Raw genomic sequence first — 14,696 nt, 5'->3', positions numbered from 1 at the left:
AAAAAAAAGTGATTATTATTATTATTATTACTTGGATTGAGGATTGCAGTGTGGGTATTGACGTTTCTTTAATCCGCCATTTTTAATACACCAATGTTCCCAACCTTGTATAGTGGATTTGGCTAAAAAACAAGAACACAGCTACCCTCCTTGTGGAAAGATGAAATTGAGAATGTAATACGTCAAATAAAACGCTGCAAAGTAACAAAATAAAATTTAAAAAATGAAGTGATGTCAATGTTCAGCTGAACACTTGCTGAGATGAGTTCTTTCATTTTGCACTCTGAGTTCACACTACTTCAGAAAAAATGAAAAGGGATTACGTTGCAAAGTCAGCAAGATGCCGCGGTGGCTTGCGGTTTCTGACGGGGTAGCGTCGACGAAGAGGACTTTGTTGCCTCGCAGGCATTGAGGGCCTTGTCACTGAGGTGTGACTGTCTGTGCTGGATGACAGTGGCATGGTGTCATCTAGTTCAGTCTATGCTCTGCGTGGCACTCGGTAGATTCTAGAGGCATCCTTGGAAAAAACTAGCATTCTGTGTGATCATTCGGTTGCCTTGAAGTACTTTGATCCGAGATTCATGAATGCTGGTAATGGTATAAGGGGTCGGATCGTAGTACGACGTAAACTTGTTGTGCTGGACTAGTTTACACGGGACTCGCTGACCCACCCAGAAGCGATGTGGTCGAGCAATTCTCCGTCCGTGAGCCTTGTGCTTGTTGTAAACCTTTTTTGCTAGCTCAGTTGACCTCAGTCCTTCCGAGTCCACTGTTCTTGGGGTTGGGGCTGCATAGAGGTAAAGGAGATTCCTCATCGGCCTTCCAAACACTAATTTGTAAGGCATTTTTGTTGTTGTGCCTTCTTTCGTAGATCTGTAGGACATCAAGAAGGTGTCTAGCTCAGCCTTCCAGTCCTTGTTTTTGAGTTCACTGGTGTGCACCTGTTTCTTTTTATGTTCACATGAATCACTCCGCTTCGCTATTGGCTTGAGGCCATGGGGGTGTGACTCTGTGGTGTCGAAATCCGAGCTCTTGGGCAAACTTGGCAAACTCTTTGCCTTGAAATGGTAGTCCGTTGTTCGTTTTCACTTGTTCTGGGATGCCAAACTGGTCAAACACTGCTCGGAGATTGAGCAGCACATTGCGTGCGCTTGTTTAATTTAGGACTTGTACCGCTGGGTATTGCGAAAAGTCATCTGTCACCACCATTGCATATTTCCCATAGGGAAGTGGACCACAAACGTCGAGTGATACTTTTTCCCAGGGACTGCTGGGAGTTTCGGTAATCATACTTAAGTGGTTCTTGAGTTGTCTGGGGCACTGCAGCTTGGCATGGAAGGTAGTTCTTCACCGGCATGTGCACAAGGTTGTTCATGCCTGGAAACCATATCTTTTCTCGTAGTAGTTGTTTTGGCTTAACGATTCTCTGGTGACTTCGGTATGTGAGCTGCACTGCACGTTTCTGGAGACCAGTTGGAAGGACCAGGCGTGTCCCTTTAAAGGACACATGCAAAGGAAAAAAACATTTTTTTTAGACAGCTTAGATGGAAAAAGGATGTCATAAAACAATTTTACAACGAAGAAAAACAATTTTTAGAGCTATATTTACGGCGCTATACGAATTTGTAGTTGGCGCTCGCGGGAGCCGCTGCTAGTCACGTGGTAGGCCCGCGCGCCGCCGCGCTGCGTCGCCGCGGCACGCTGAGCGTTGTGCGATGCCGCTTCAGCGTGTTTCTCCACGCCGCCGTCGCCGCCGCCGCACAAGTCCGTCTGCTTCGGGGCGCCGCCGCCGTCGTCTGACCGGCGCACAGGTCTATCACGTCTGCTTGCGCTTTTTCAGGAGTTTCCTTTGGGCTCTAAAAGTTACTTATTCATCTTAGTTTTTTTTGTTACACATCAAACAAAGATGAATAAGTTACTTTTAGAGGCCATAGGAAGCTTCCGAAAGAACGCAAGCACCACGTGATAAATAAAGACCAGTCACGTGATAAATACGGACCACTTTTCCGCGGTGCTCGCGGGCGCCAACTACAAATTCGTTTTGCGCCGTAAATATAGCTCTAAAAAATTTTTTTCTTCGTTGTAAAGTCGTTTTATGGCGTCCTTTTTCCATCTAAGCCGTTTAAAAAAAATGACTTTTTCCTTTGCATGTGTCCTTTAAGGATGTGACCTTCTGGTGTTAAAGTGAGTTCCGCCTTCATAGCTTCAAATGGCTTTAGTTCTGGTAGCAGCCAGTCGTTACGCAGAGGATGCTGGATGGCTCTCACCTGCAGCTGCAGCTGTTGGTCCGTCTTTGTCTATTTCGCAACTTCTTTTGCAACTTGGATGAAGTTGACATACTCATCAGGAAAATTTGGTGATGCGAGTGCCTGTCTCGGTATTGCGCAGTGGAAAGGTAGTCTGAAGGGTTGCTGCTTTCTGCAGTTTACGTCAAATGCATACTGTTGGATGCGGAGAGCAAGGTGCTCTATGTGGGCAGATGACGACGACCTTGGGTTTGCCAGGATGCTCACCAAAAACTTGGGGTCTGTCAATAAAAGAAAGTTTGCACTACATAGGTAGAGCCGAAAGTGCTCATGCCCCATACTGCTACCAGCATTTCTCGCTCGTTGTGTGAGTAGCGGCTTTCCACTGGTGCTAATGCATTGCTTGCATAAGCTGTCACTGCGACCTGTCTACCATCTCGTTGTGTTAAAATGGCACCAAGTCCATAAGGGCTTGCCTGTACAACTAACTCCGTCGGCTTAATCGAAGTAGGACAGGGTAGATGCGTCTGACATGACGCGCCGCAGTTCGTGGAAGGCTTCCTGGTGTCATTCAGTCCACTCTCAGGCTGCATTATTTAGCTTCAGTTCACACAGTGGCTGAGTAAGGTCAGCAAGGTTTTGTAAGAAGTGACCTGAGTAGTTGACCATTTGCAAAAGACTCTTCACCCCTTGAGGGGACTCGGGTACTTTTACATGTCTTGAAGCCTCTATTTTATTTGGGAGCTTTCCACTCACACCTTCCAATGAAAGTATGAGTCCAAAGAAGGTCAATTTTTGCTGGTGGAAGTGACACTTCTTTTCATTAAGCGTTAGTTTTGATTCCTGAAGTTGACATAAAATTGCGTCTGGAGCTATGTCCATGCTCTTCTTTCGTTTTTCCAAAGACCAGAATATCATCACTGACATTCAGGACATTTAAGATGCCATTGAGCACTTGGCGATCGGTGTTCTGGAAGATTTCAGCTGCACTGCTGATGCCGAAGTTGAGATGTTTGTAGTGGAACAAACCAGCGTGTGTTGAAAATGTTATTAGTTGCCTCGAAGAGACGTCCAGTTCCGGCTGATGATAGCCATTTTTTAGGTCAAGGTTTGAGAAAACAGTTACTCCATGGAGAGCTACGATGATGTCATCAACTGTTGGACACAGATGCCGCTCTCATTGAACATCTGGATTTCATCAGGGTGATGTGGTCTTGGGACAATCACCACTAGAGACACCATGGTGTGGTTCGAACTGCTGGCTCGATGATGTCCTCTGACAGGAGACAGTCGAGTTCTGTCTTTACGAGTGCTTGCACTGCAAATGGAATGTCTTGGTGCGGTCGAGCGATGGGAGGCACAGTTTCATCTGCGAAGAGATGGATTTTCTGCTCCTTGAGCTTTTCAACTCCTTTGAACAAGTTGGGTTGGGGAATGATTTCAAGATCGACTTTTCTGTTGGGGGGAGTCTTCGACTTGGTATGCGATTCAAACAAGACCAAGATTTGACGCTGCTGCAAAGCTTAGAAGTGGTGCGCAGCTTCGTAGGGTGACGAGGATGTTCTCTTGACTGCACCTCTCTTTGTACACCACGCTGACTGAGACTTTTCCCAGAAGTTGTGGGGGAGACGTTGCCCCGTATGGAAACACCTTTACAGATGCTTTCTCGAGTTTCTCATCTAGGTGGTAGTTCCAGATTTCATCTTCACCAACAGCTGACATGGTTGCACCTGTGTGTATCACGAAGGTGATTGGAACGTCGTCGGTCCTGATGATAGCTTTGGGAGACTTGCTTGCTGGAGGCAATGTTTTTGCTACTGAAACGTGTTCTTCACCGCTTGAACTGCTGTCTTGGCGGGTTTGACTAATGGCTTTTATTTTCTTGTTTGTTGAATGGCACACGTTGACAAAGTGTCCGATTTTGTTGCAGGCTATTCATATTTTTCCCTATGCAGGACAGTTTGATCGTCCGCCGTCATGTGACCATTTGCCACCACAGTTGTGACAGTCTGTCGACAGGCTGTGATGTCGTTGTGTCTGGTAGTTTGGTTGTGGAGGCGGTTTTGCACTACTTTTTGGCTTGCTGCCGCGATGCTGCTTATTGTTTTGTGCGCGAGGACTGGCTTGTCGGCACTTCGCTCGATTTCAGACACGTCATGTTCCACGTCCTCAAACATGCGTCCTTGTTTGAGGATATGTGGCAAGTCTAGCGAATGTAGTATGGCATACTTCCGCAGGCGCGTGGATGTGGTCACGATGATGATCTGATTCTCTATCTCGAGACCAATGTCTGGGAAGTTGCAATGACTAAACAGCTGCCGAAGCCGTGCATAGAAAGCATAGAGTGACTCACTGGCGTTCTGTTGTGCCTGTTGGAAACGATAAATGGCGAATGTTGGGTTAATTTTTGGCACGAAGTGAGCGTCAAGTTTTGCTCTCGCGGCGTCGTACTTGGATGCTGACATTCTTGCTGCTGACATGTACACAGCGAGATCTGTCCAACTACTTGTCCCGTTCGAGGCCGATGTTGTTGGCATCCGTTGCTTGGATGTTGAAACTCGGAAACGGGGTCAGCGCGTGTGCCACGTTCACCTGTTCCATTACTTGCTGTGGCGGTGCTCGCTGATGATTTCACGGTGCTTGGGCTCTAGGGGCCTTCCATTACCACGGCCAGCACTTCTGACACCATTGGGGTGTTCGGGTTTTTAGGTATTACTTAGATTGAGGATTGCAGCATGTGTATTGATGCTTCTTTAATCCGCCATTTTCGATACAGTAATGTTGCCAACCGTGTATAATGGATTTTGCTAAATCAAGAACATTAAAAAACACTACAAGCCTGTCAGTGATTTTAAATAGCCTCCTTCAGACTGGATATTTTACTGCTTCAGGGGTGCCAAAATGACCTTGTTGCTATTCTTTCCCACAATTCTAACCTAGCCTCACTTAAATTACTAAGTCAACACGAAACGCCCTGTGCACGGATAAATGGTTGTTGTGTTTCAGCCACACATTAATTTTCACATTGTTTCGACAAAACAGTAGATGTAGAACAAAAAGTCTTAGAAATGTTTTGACTTTGAGGAAGCCCAATTCTTTCAAATTGATGGCTGAGGTACTGCTTCCATGCTTGGCATTGTTGCAAAAAAGCAGTTCAGAATCGCTTTGCAAACAGGGATGCACATTGCTAGGAAGCATTTGGCACAAAGTTATGCATCAATGGATGGCTCATATCTGCTAAAATAGTGTATAAACTGTAAAAAAAAAAAAAATCTTTGGAGTAGATATGATTGGTTAAGTTTGGGAGCTTAAAGGGGGACCAGCAGAAATATTCTTCCGCCTGGCGGAAAGTCCTCCTCGCCCTCTTTCTTTCGTGTATTGTAGCACGGCGAGGCGAGGGCAAAGGTCCCTTTTGCGCCGGCTTCTTCTGAGCATACCTCGGCAAACCTCACTCATGAGGGCCCTCACTCACCCTCACTCACCCTCATCTTCACAGGTGAGGTGAGGGTGAGTGAGTTTCTGAACCAGGAAAATTCATGAGTGTGAGGGTGAGTGAGGGCTGTGAGGGCTGTGAGGGCCGTGAGGGCCGTGAGGGCCGTGAGGGCCGTGAGGGCCGTGAGGGCCGTGAGGGCCGTGAGGGCCGTGAGGGCCGTGAGGGCCGTGAGGGTCATGAGTGCGTGAGGGGCGTGAGGGCGGTGAGTGGCGTGAGGGCCATGAGTGCGTGAGTGGTGTGAGGGCGGGGTGTGCGTGTGGGGTGTGAGGGTTATGAGTGCATGAGGGCAGTGAGTGGCATGAGAGGCGTGAGGGCCGTGAGGGCGGTGAGTGCATGAGGTGTGTGAGGGCCATGAGTGCGTGACGGCGGTGAGTGCGTGAGGCCCCCTTCAGATCGAGCATCTTTCTCAGCAATTTTGGTGTTAATGGCGGGTTGTTCTCTAGCTTTCCCTAGATCGGCACGAATTGCTGAGATCGGGTCCGGCTCGAAATAAGCAAGCAACTCGGAGCAATTCGAATACGTTTGAAGCGGCTGCATCCAATCAGGGACGCAAAATTTTCACGTGATACCTCGTGCCGGTGATGATGACACCGAATGACTTGGTTCTGGTATGAAATCAATCTTTTTTTTTTTTTTTTTTGGAAATAAACTGTTTTAGAAAGGTGCATTAGTATTCTTAACGAGGTTTAAATGCATAAAAACACGTTTATAACAACGCGTAATTGTGTCTAAATAGTGCAAGAAAAATAAAATTTTATGATGACGATGGCAAATTGCAGCAATTGGTTGCTGCGTGTGATCGCGGGCGGCCCGTGTTGCTGGTGTTGCGACGTAAAGTTTCTGGCCGAAATTGCCCCATCTGAAGCTGGCCTGAGTGGCGTGAGGGCCATGAGTGCGTGAGGGGCGTGAGGGGTGTGAGGGCGGTGAGTGGCGTGAGGGCGGTGAGTGGCGTGAGGGCCGTGAGTGGCGTGAGGGCCGTGAGGGCCGTGAGGGCGGTGAGGGCGGTGAGTGCGTGAGGGCCGTGAGGGCGGTGAGTGGCGTGAGGGCTATGAGTGCGTGAGGGCCGTGAGGGCTGTGAGGGTCGTGAGGGCCGTGAGGGCGGTGAGGGCCGTGAGGGCGGTGAGTGGCGTGAGGGCGGTGAGTGTCGTGAGGGCCATGAGTGAGTGAGGGGCATGAGGGCCGTGAGGGTGAGTGAAGGGCTGAAGGTGAGTGTGACTGTGAGGGTGAGGGTGAGTGAGGGGCTGAAGGTGAGTGTAGCTGTGAGGGTGAGGGTGAGTGAGGGGCTTAGGTGAGTGTGGCTGTGAGGGTGAGGGTGAGTGAGGGCGACCTAAAATGCCGACCTCTGCTTCTGAGAGGATAAGACGAGAAAATCCCCATTCTGAGCGACGGGCGATGGGTGCGGCAGCAGTGACCTCGTGAGGTAGCTTCAGCTCCTATATCGCGTAATCTGCCCCATTTTTTGGCGCTCACCAAGCCTAGCCCCTCGGATGTAGGTTTTACGGAGCTGCAAGGCTGCGCCCGCGCAGTCACCGAATTTCAGCTTTCGAAGGTCTTTGGTTTAGCCCGTGGCAAAGTAAACGCATACTTGACAGCTGTGATGCATTCCCGCACCCATTGAAGGAACGTTTCATAGATAATTTCAGTTAATCAAGGAGCTCAAAACACATGCGCGAGAAGTGGTGACTTGAATATGTAAGGATGACTTACATCTTCACAAAACATTCTATCTTAAAAAAAACGGCTTATCACGCTCAAACCTGCCTCAAATTGGTATCGATGGAAAAGAAAACGATGAACCAGGCGCGGGCATCTCGTAGAAGGTCTCTGTCTTCTAGCAGGGAGCACAAATATTGTGCGCGTAACTCACACTATATGATGGCCAACGAATGTAGGTGACATTTATATTTACGCATCCCAGCAACCACATGAGGTAAGAAGGCAGCAATGGTGTGTGTCGAATCGTACTATCGATAGTTTTTCGATAGTCGACTATCGATAGTATTTATTACTACCAATAGTCACATTTTTAGCGGCTATGGAGACCATCGATAGTACTATTGATAGTTTTGCACCACTACAAGAGTGAACACAATTGCCACACTGCCGCTCGCCTGACCTTCCTCCTCTTTTCACCCAAACTCCCGTCTTCGTCATCACTGAAAGCTGAACCAAAATTGGGATGGTAAGTTCTTGGGCTAGTTGGTGTCCGATTTGAAAAAAATAAAGCGAGAAAAAGAAAAAAAGGGAGTGACGCAAACTGCTAGTGTCGGAAAACTATCCATAGTAAACTGTCGACAGTACTATCGATAGGTTTACCATTGTCGACTATCAATAGTTTTCCAATAGTCAATTAACAATATTTTTCCGATCGTCGAGTATCGATAGTTTTTCTATAGTCGACTATCGATAGTCAGATTTCCGGCGACTATCGATACTATCGATAGTACTATCGATAGTTTTGCACCACTAGTGTCGATAATAAAAAGTTTTAGTGGAGCGTCTTTAGCTCTTGGATAACCGCACCCTACAAACAATATAAGCTATAACCTTTCTGTCAGCATTCTTGATCGAGTGCGGCTATCGAAGCGTCTGGTGTTATAGTTCAACGTTGCTTAAATCGGTGCTATAGCACGTGCTGCCACTTTAAAGTATTTTTGAGGCATTAAAGATTAAAAAAATCAAATGTAGCCGATTTTTTTTAACATGATACGCGTTTGTAATTTGTCTTTGCAAACGCATTTTAGGTATACTGCCACACAGTTAGCACTGACAAACTATTACCATACTTTCTAATTTTGTTTTTTTAGATATAAATGATGTTTAGAAAACTGTCATGCAACTATCCAACCTAAGTGGCAGAGCTCAGTGCTAGACAATACATGTTGCTGGGCAGAAATAGTAAAAAGCGCCGATGTCGCGTTCGGGCTAAAAGTGCCACGTAATGCACACGTACCACTACAAGTGCGTCCGGACATTTCTTCGAATGCCGTTTCATCGAATACCGTTTCATCGAAGCCGTTTCATCGAACACCGTTTCATCGAACGCCGTTTCCTCGAAAGCCGCTTCATAGAAGCCATTTCATCGAACACCTTTTCATCCAACAACGTTACAGTCTGTAATATTTTGGAATTTAATTTTTATACACAACTTCATCTAATTCTTTTTTTTTTTGTGTGTTTCTGTCTTTATATCACTGGGTGCAGTGGCGAGATAAGTTTTATCATGAACATATCCTGCTTCGAGAAGAAAGCCTCCATGAAACAATGACCCCTCTCCATGTCACATGAAACAATTAAAAATGAGACCAAAACAGAAAGCACAGACACTTAAAAGTGTTTTAGGTGTCTGTCCTTTATTTGCAGCGTCGTGGTTTTAGTCATGTATGTACATGAGAAAGCTTTTCAGTAAGTCGCACACCCAATTGTTTTTATTTCTTTTTATGACAAATGCTTTTATTTTTTGTAAATTGACACCACCTTCAAAAAAAAAATTTCACAAATTAAGTGACTACCTTAGTCTTAAGAAATGCAAGGTGAAACATCTATAAAGCACTGTTATGCCCCAAAACTCGGTACAGAGCCATAACAGAGAAATTCGATGTAATGGCCCTTGGCGATTCGATGAAACGGCGTTCGGTGAAATGTCCGTTCATTCAATGAAACGGCTTTCGATGAAATGGCGTTCGACGAAATATCCGCTACCCCGCTACAAGATCAGCGCAAGCATAATATGGCAATGGATTTATTACACAATTTGTTTTAATAGATGAAAGGTTTCAAGAAATCGTCGCACCTTGATTATTACAGCTGACAACGAGTCACACTTACTAACGGCTTTGGCTTGCGTTATCAAGTCGTCAAAAGCAGTCATTTCCGGGGGGGTACCCTTTCCGTGGGTTCAGAAAAAGTGAGCTTCAGGCTTGGTCGGAGATTGCTACGGTTACACTCGTACGCTTTTCCAGTTCTATGTTGCATATATAAGCTTCGTGCTCAAATAAACAGGGGCATCTGACTTTTCGCTCATCTTGGCATTTAGCGCGACTATTAACAAGTTCTAAAACAGACAAAGAAAAAGTGATTTAATTAGCTCAGGATTATAGGTTGAGTGAAATATTTACAAAGTTCGAGGTTCCCCGAGTCGTCTTTTGTATTCAATTCCCCCTCCCCTCACCACCACTTCCTTCCTCTAAATAAACAACGTAGATTATTTTATGAACCACCAGTAATAGAGCGTACTCGCAAAACGTCTATTTGGTGTAAGAAAGCGTAAGTTAAAGGCCTTGTTTAAATGTTCGAGCAATGAACTGGTCTTCTTACTGTGCGTGATGCAGCTAGCACGAACACAATATTGACATTTTTACGCAAGGGCCATGCAGAATTTAGTATATAAGAATAAATTGATGCCTCGTAAGTTGGTGCCCAACGGAAGCACTCTTTACCGAATTGCTTGTTTAAAAATAACAACTTTTCAACCATAAAAATAAAACAAAACAACAACACTTTTTTGGGGGCCACTAAATTTACTGATTCACTCCGTTAGCGTTGATTGTGCAGCGGTATGCGTACATTACGCAACACTGTTAGCGCAAACACGACATCGGCGCTGTTTGCTATTTTCCCCAGCAATGTATCGACTCGCACTAAAATCTACAGTTAGGTTGGATACTCGCATTAACAGTTTCCTAAACATCATTCACTTCTAACAAGAAAAAAAAGTGGGAAACACCGGCGATAGTTTGTTTGTGCTAACTGCGTGGCGTAGGGTACCTAAAAGGTTTTTATAATGTTAAATACAATTCTGTGTCACGTTGAAAAAAATTTTCTGCTTTTGCTTTAGTTTCTTTGAGACACCGCAAATACTTCGAAGCCTGGCGGTCCGTGCTATGGTACCGATACAAGCAACGTTCAACCATAACACGACACGCTAGACTCGCCAAAAAGGGTTTTAATATTGTATTTTCCGCTCCATAGCCGCACTCGATAAAGAATGTAAACAGCGAGTCTAGCTTACATTTCGTTGTGGGGTATGGACCGTACGGTTATCTGAGTGGCTAAAAGCGACCCACTAAAACTTTCTAAAATTGACATCCACCCTTGATGCCCTCTCACCTCAAGTGGTTGTTGGGAATGTGTAAATATGAATTTCATACATTTTGCTGGCCATCATGTTCTGCGAGTTAGGCACACAACAGGGTATTTTAGTAAATCGTTTTCAAAGGCCCGCTGCCACTTCAGGCGCGCGCTTCAGAGAATGCATCGAAGCGGCAGCGCGAGCTCCCGCTAAATATAGCGTGGCCTGAAAACATAGTCTGCTAAAGTTCTCCAATAATTTGTGCTCGCTGCTAGAAAACAGAGACCTTCTAGAAGATGCCTGCGCCTGGTACATCGTTTTCTTTTCCATCAATCCCAATTTGAGGCAGGTTTGAGCGTGATAAGCCGTTTTTTTAAGATGGAATGTTTTGTGAAGATGTAAGTCATCCTTACATATTCAAGTCACCACTTCTCGCGCATGTGTTTTGAGCTCCTTGATCAACCGAAAATATCTATGAAACGTTCCTTCAATAGGTGCGGGGATGCATCACAGCTCTCAAGTATGCGTTTACTTTGCCACGGGCTAAACCAAAGACCTTCGACAGCTGAAATTCACTGACTGCGCGGGCGCAGCCTTGCAGCTCCGTAAAACCTACATCCGAGGGGCTAGGCTTGGTGAGCGCCAAAAAATGGGGCAGATTACGCAATAGGAGCTGAAGCTACCTCACAAGGTCGCTGCTGCCGCACCCATCGCTCGTCGCTCAGAATGGGGATTTTCTCTGCTTATCCTCTCTGAAGAAGCCGGTGCAAAAGGGACCTTTCCCCTCGCCTCGCCGTGCTACAATACACGAAAGAAAGAGGGCGAGAAGGACTTTCCGCCAGGCGGTAGAATATTTCTGCTGGTCCCGCTTTAACCCCTGAGGGTGCCCTGGGGAACTCCTGGGTTCCTAGGGATCCCGGGGATTCCCTAGGGTACCCTCGAGCTCTCAAATGTTTTCGACTGCCCCTGCCCTCAAGTAAATTGTTTTTACAGTGTAAGCCTTATTTTAACAGGTCTACTGTAATATCCTGAGAGATAGCATACCTAAAATCGAGAGAAAATTGGGTGAAAATACAGTGTGCTAACTTTTGGTGTGCAATTTAGAAAAGTCTTAAAAAATTATATTTTAAGGCAGGGATGGGCAAAATACATGCAAATATGTATCGAAATACAAATACAAAATAATTCGTCAAAAATGTATTTAATTACAAATCTAATTACATTTCCAAAAAAGCATTTAAGTACAAGATACAAATACAACCAAATGTATTTGGTCTCCTCCAAATACTTTTCCAAATACATTCCTCAAAATTTGCGTCGGCGACTTCAGGGCACCTGCAACGGGTTTCTCGGTATTTCATTTTAATTTTGCATCGCACACTCCGGAGTTAGTGTGCGAGGCTCTAGTAAAGTAATAGAATTATAATCACAAAAAAATGTAATCAGCTTGGATGTAATAGGTGAAAAAATTACAGAGCTTCAAGCAGCTTTTTTTGTCGATTACATTTTGGTATAGACCAACAAAGAACCGAGACGACCAAGACGTGCAGCACTAGCTAGAGAATTTTTTATTGTTGCAACTCGCACCAGTTACGAAAATTTGGACGACCCGCGCATTTAGAATGTTCCAGGCAAAAATATGGATGGAAATCAGGCTGGAAAGCATCACAAGTTGTCACAGGCACTTATTTAGCCAGTCTCCCTGTGAACGTCGATTTCGTCACTATTCTTGCCCTGGACTAGCACCGTAATTACAAAGTCACTAAACGCTTGTGCTTGATTGAGAGACACTGCATTTGGTGCAGAATGTAGTTTTCTTCCTGCTCTGGACAGTGACAATAAATTTGAAGGATGTACTTTCGCCCACAAAATTGTATTTAATTACAATTGTATTTGAAATACCCACGTTTTAGTGTTTAAATACACACGTCATATACATTACCCAATTTGTAATTAAATACAAATGCAAAATACACAAAGTATTTGAAATACATATTTCAAATACTTGTATTTGAAATACTGCCCATTCCTGTTTTAAGGTCATATGTCCCTGCCAAACTTGTTATCGTGGTGGCACAATAAAGCGAAGATGACTGTACTTCCCAGTCAGCAATGTTTACTTATATCCCGCCATAGCTAACTAGATGCATTTACGCCCAGGTCATCATTGATCCTAACACTGCGACTACTAGGAGTGGGCTATCTTTCGGTATTTAGCAAAAATAGCAAATCAGGTGAACGTTTGTTTCACTTTTCCATGGAATGAATCGCGGGATGGTGTCTTTCTTGTTTTTTTATGTGCAAAGATGGTCTTTTTTCTCTCTTTTTGTAGCCTGGTTGGCACGTTGTTTCCTGTTTGTGTAAGAGTGTATTCCTCTCGAGTGGGTGTATTGCATTGTTCCTTGTTTATTAAACAAATATGTACGATATGTATCGTTTCAACATTTTGTCGAAAACCTTGTACTCCCCCCCCCCTCATACAATGCCCGAAAGGGCGCTTTGAGGTAAATTAAATAAATAAATAAATAGCGCTGGGTTACCTTTCAGGGGTGGGGCATCTCCCGGGATTTTACGCTAAGCCGCCCATTGACGCCTAATTACGAGCCAAATGCTTTCTAGTAGAGACGTAGGGACATTATTGCTTACAAGGTCAGAAGGCTTGTGCACCTTTTTATTGCATCAATGCATGGAACTGAGAGGGGTGCCTCGTCCAACCATTGAAAGAGATGGCCGGGGCTTTTTCGATGTTGACAACATTAAGAATTCCTGGCATGGAACGACGAGATAATTAACGCCTTCGAATCTGCGTAACCCAAATTGAAACTGTTTGTTGGACGTCTGATCTATGCCCCAGGCGGCTGCCGGAACATCTCCAACTGCCTCTCGATCGAGACCAAGATGGACCTGTGCAGCCAGGGACTGCGAGACAAGGCCAAGGAGCTAGGGCTTTGGGACGAGGGAAAGGGAGACTTCAGCTTCAGGCACGTGTTCAGCACGGGAGAGCAGGACGGCCGGTTCGAGTGCGGCAAGAAGCTCCTTCAACGGCTCTCACAATCCGGTCGGTTGTTTTGAGGTCTCCTCTCAACCCACCGTTTGGCCTGTTCGATATAATGGCGAGCCTGGCTTGTCCACTGATGCACATTTTGTTTGCGCTAGTGTTTTCAAGAGCTGCGCTTGGATTTCACAATGTAGCCAAATCTTGGGAACTTGTCGAATAGGGCCCGTGTTGGGGTGAAGGCAGGACGTTGGACATACCATGTTTGCACGATTCTAACGCACTCTTTTTTTTTGCCGAAATCGGTGTCCAAAACTACATCTGTGTTATAGTTGAAACCAAAAAACAAAACTCAAAAGAAAAACGCAGTACTCAATATAAAATGACTATAGCCGCATCGCCATCGTGACCGTTTGTTTACATTTGCCATTTCGGTATCCATATCGCGCGGATTGTGTCGCATCTACGGACTCATGTCTGCCACTTTTAAGATGGAAAAACAAAATAAATTCCACTAGGAGGCTTTACTTAAACAAAAGGCCATCCACTGGCGGGAAAAAATAACAGTGGAGCAGCACTGCGTGGCCTCGCAATCCCAGCGACCCCACGTGCTTGCAAAGTGTTGTTTGGAAGAAGACCCTCCCAGAGGCGATGGTTGCGCGCTCATACAAGCACAAGAAGTGTGGCACTTAGAACGCTTTAGATGAAAGCAAAGATTACCTCTGTGGACAGTGAAGATTGAACTATTGTCATACTCTGACAACGGCGACTAGTGCTCAGTAGTTATTTTTGTGTTGGCGTGCGTTTTATAAAATGTGTTCTATGGGGCATGTGTTCAATCTTTATAATTTTACCTGCATGGTAGAATCAGCAGCAGTATACTTTTACAGC

General features: G+C 45.4%; 1 protein-coding gene across 2 annotated transcripts in view; it reads left to right on the top strand.

Moving 5' to 3' along the window:
• LOC8035345 (secernin-2) overlaps positions 1-14,696 on the top strand; it is a 79,416-nt gene that overhangs the window by 44,445 nt on the left and 20,275 nt on the right. For both annotated transcript variants that reach the window (XM_040222539.1, XM_040222540.1), the window contains exon 5: positions 13,665-13,868. In XM_040222539.1, the coding sequence (XP_040078473.1) occupies positions 13,665-13,868 (204 nt within the window). The remainder of the gene's footprint in view (positions 1-13,664; positions 13,869-14,696) is intronic.

This window comes from Ixodes scapularis, unplaced genomic scaffold, assembly GCF_016920785.2.
Source record: "Ixodes scapularis isolate PalLabHiFi unplaced genomic scaffold, ASM1692078v2 PGA_scaffold5__190_contigs__length_132052651, whole genome shotgun sequence".
Classification (NCBI taxonomy): domain Eukaryota; kingdom Metazoa; phylum Arthropoda; class Arachnida; order Ixodida; family Ixodidae; genus Ixodes; species Ixodes scapularis.
The sequence above is the reverse complement of the archived record's forward strand: the minus strand, read 5'-3'. Positions and strand labels throughout refer to the sequence as shown.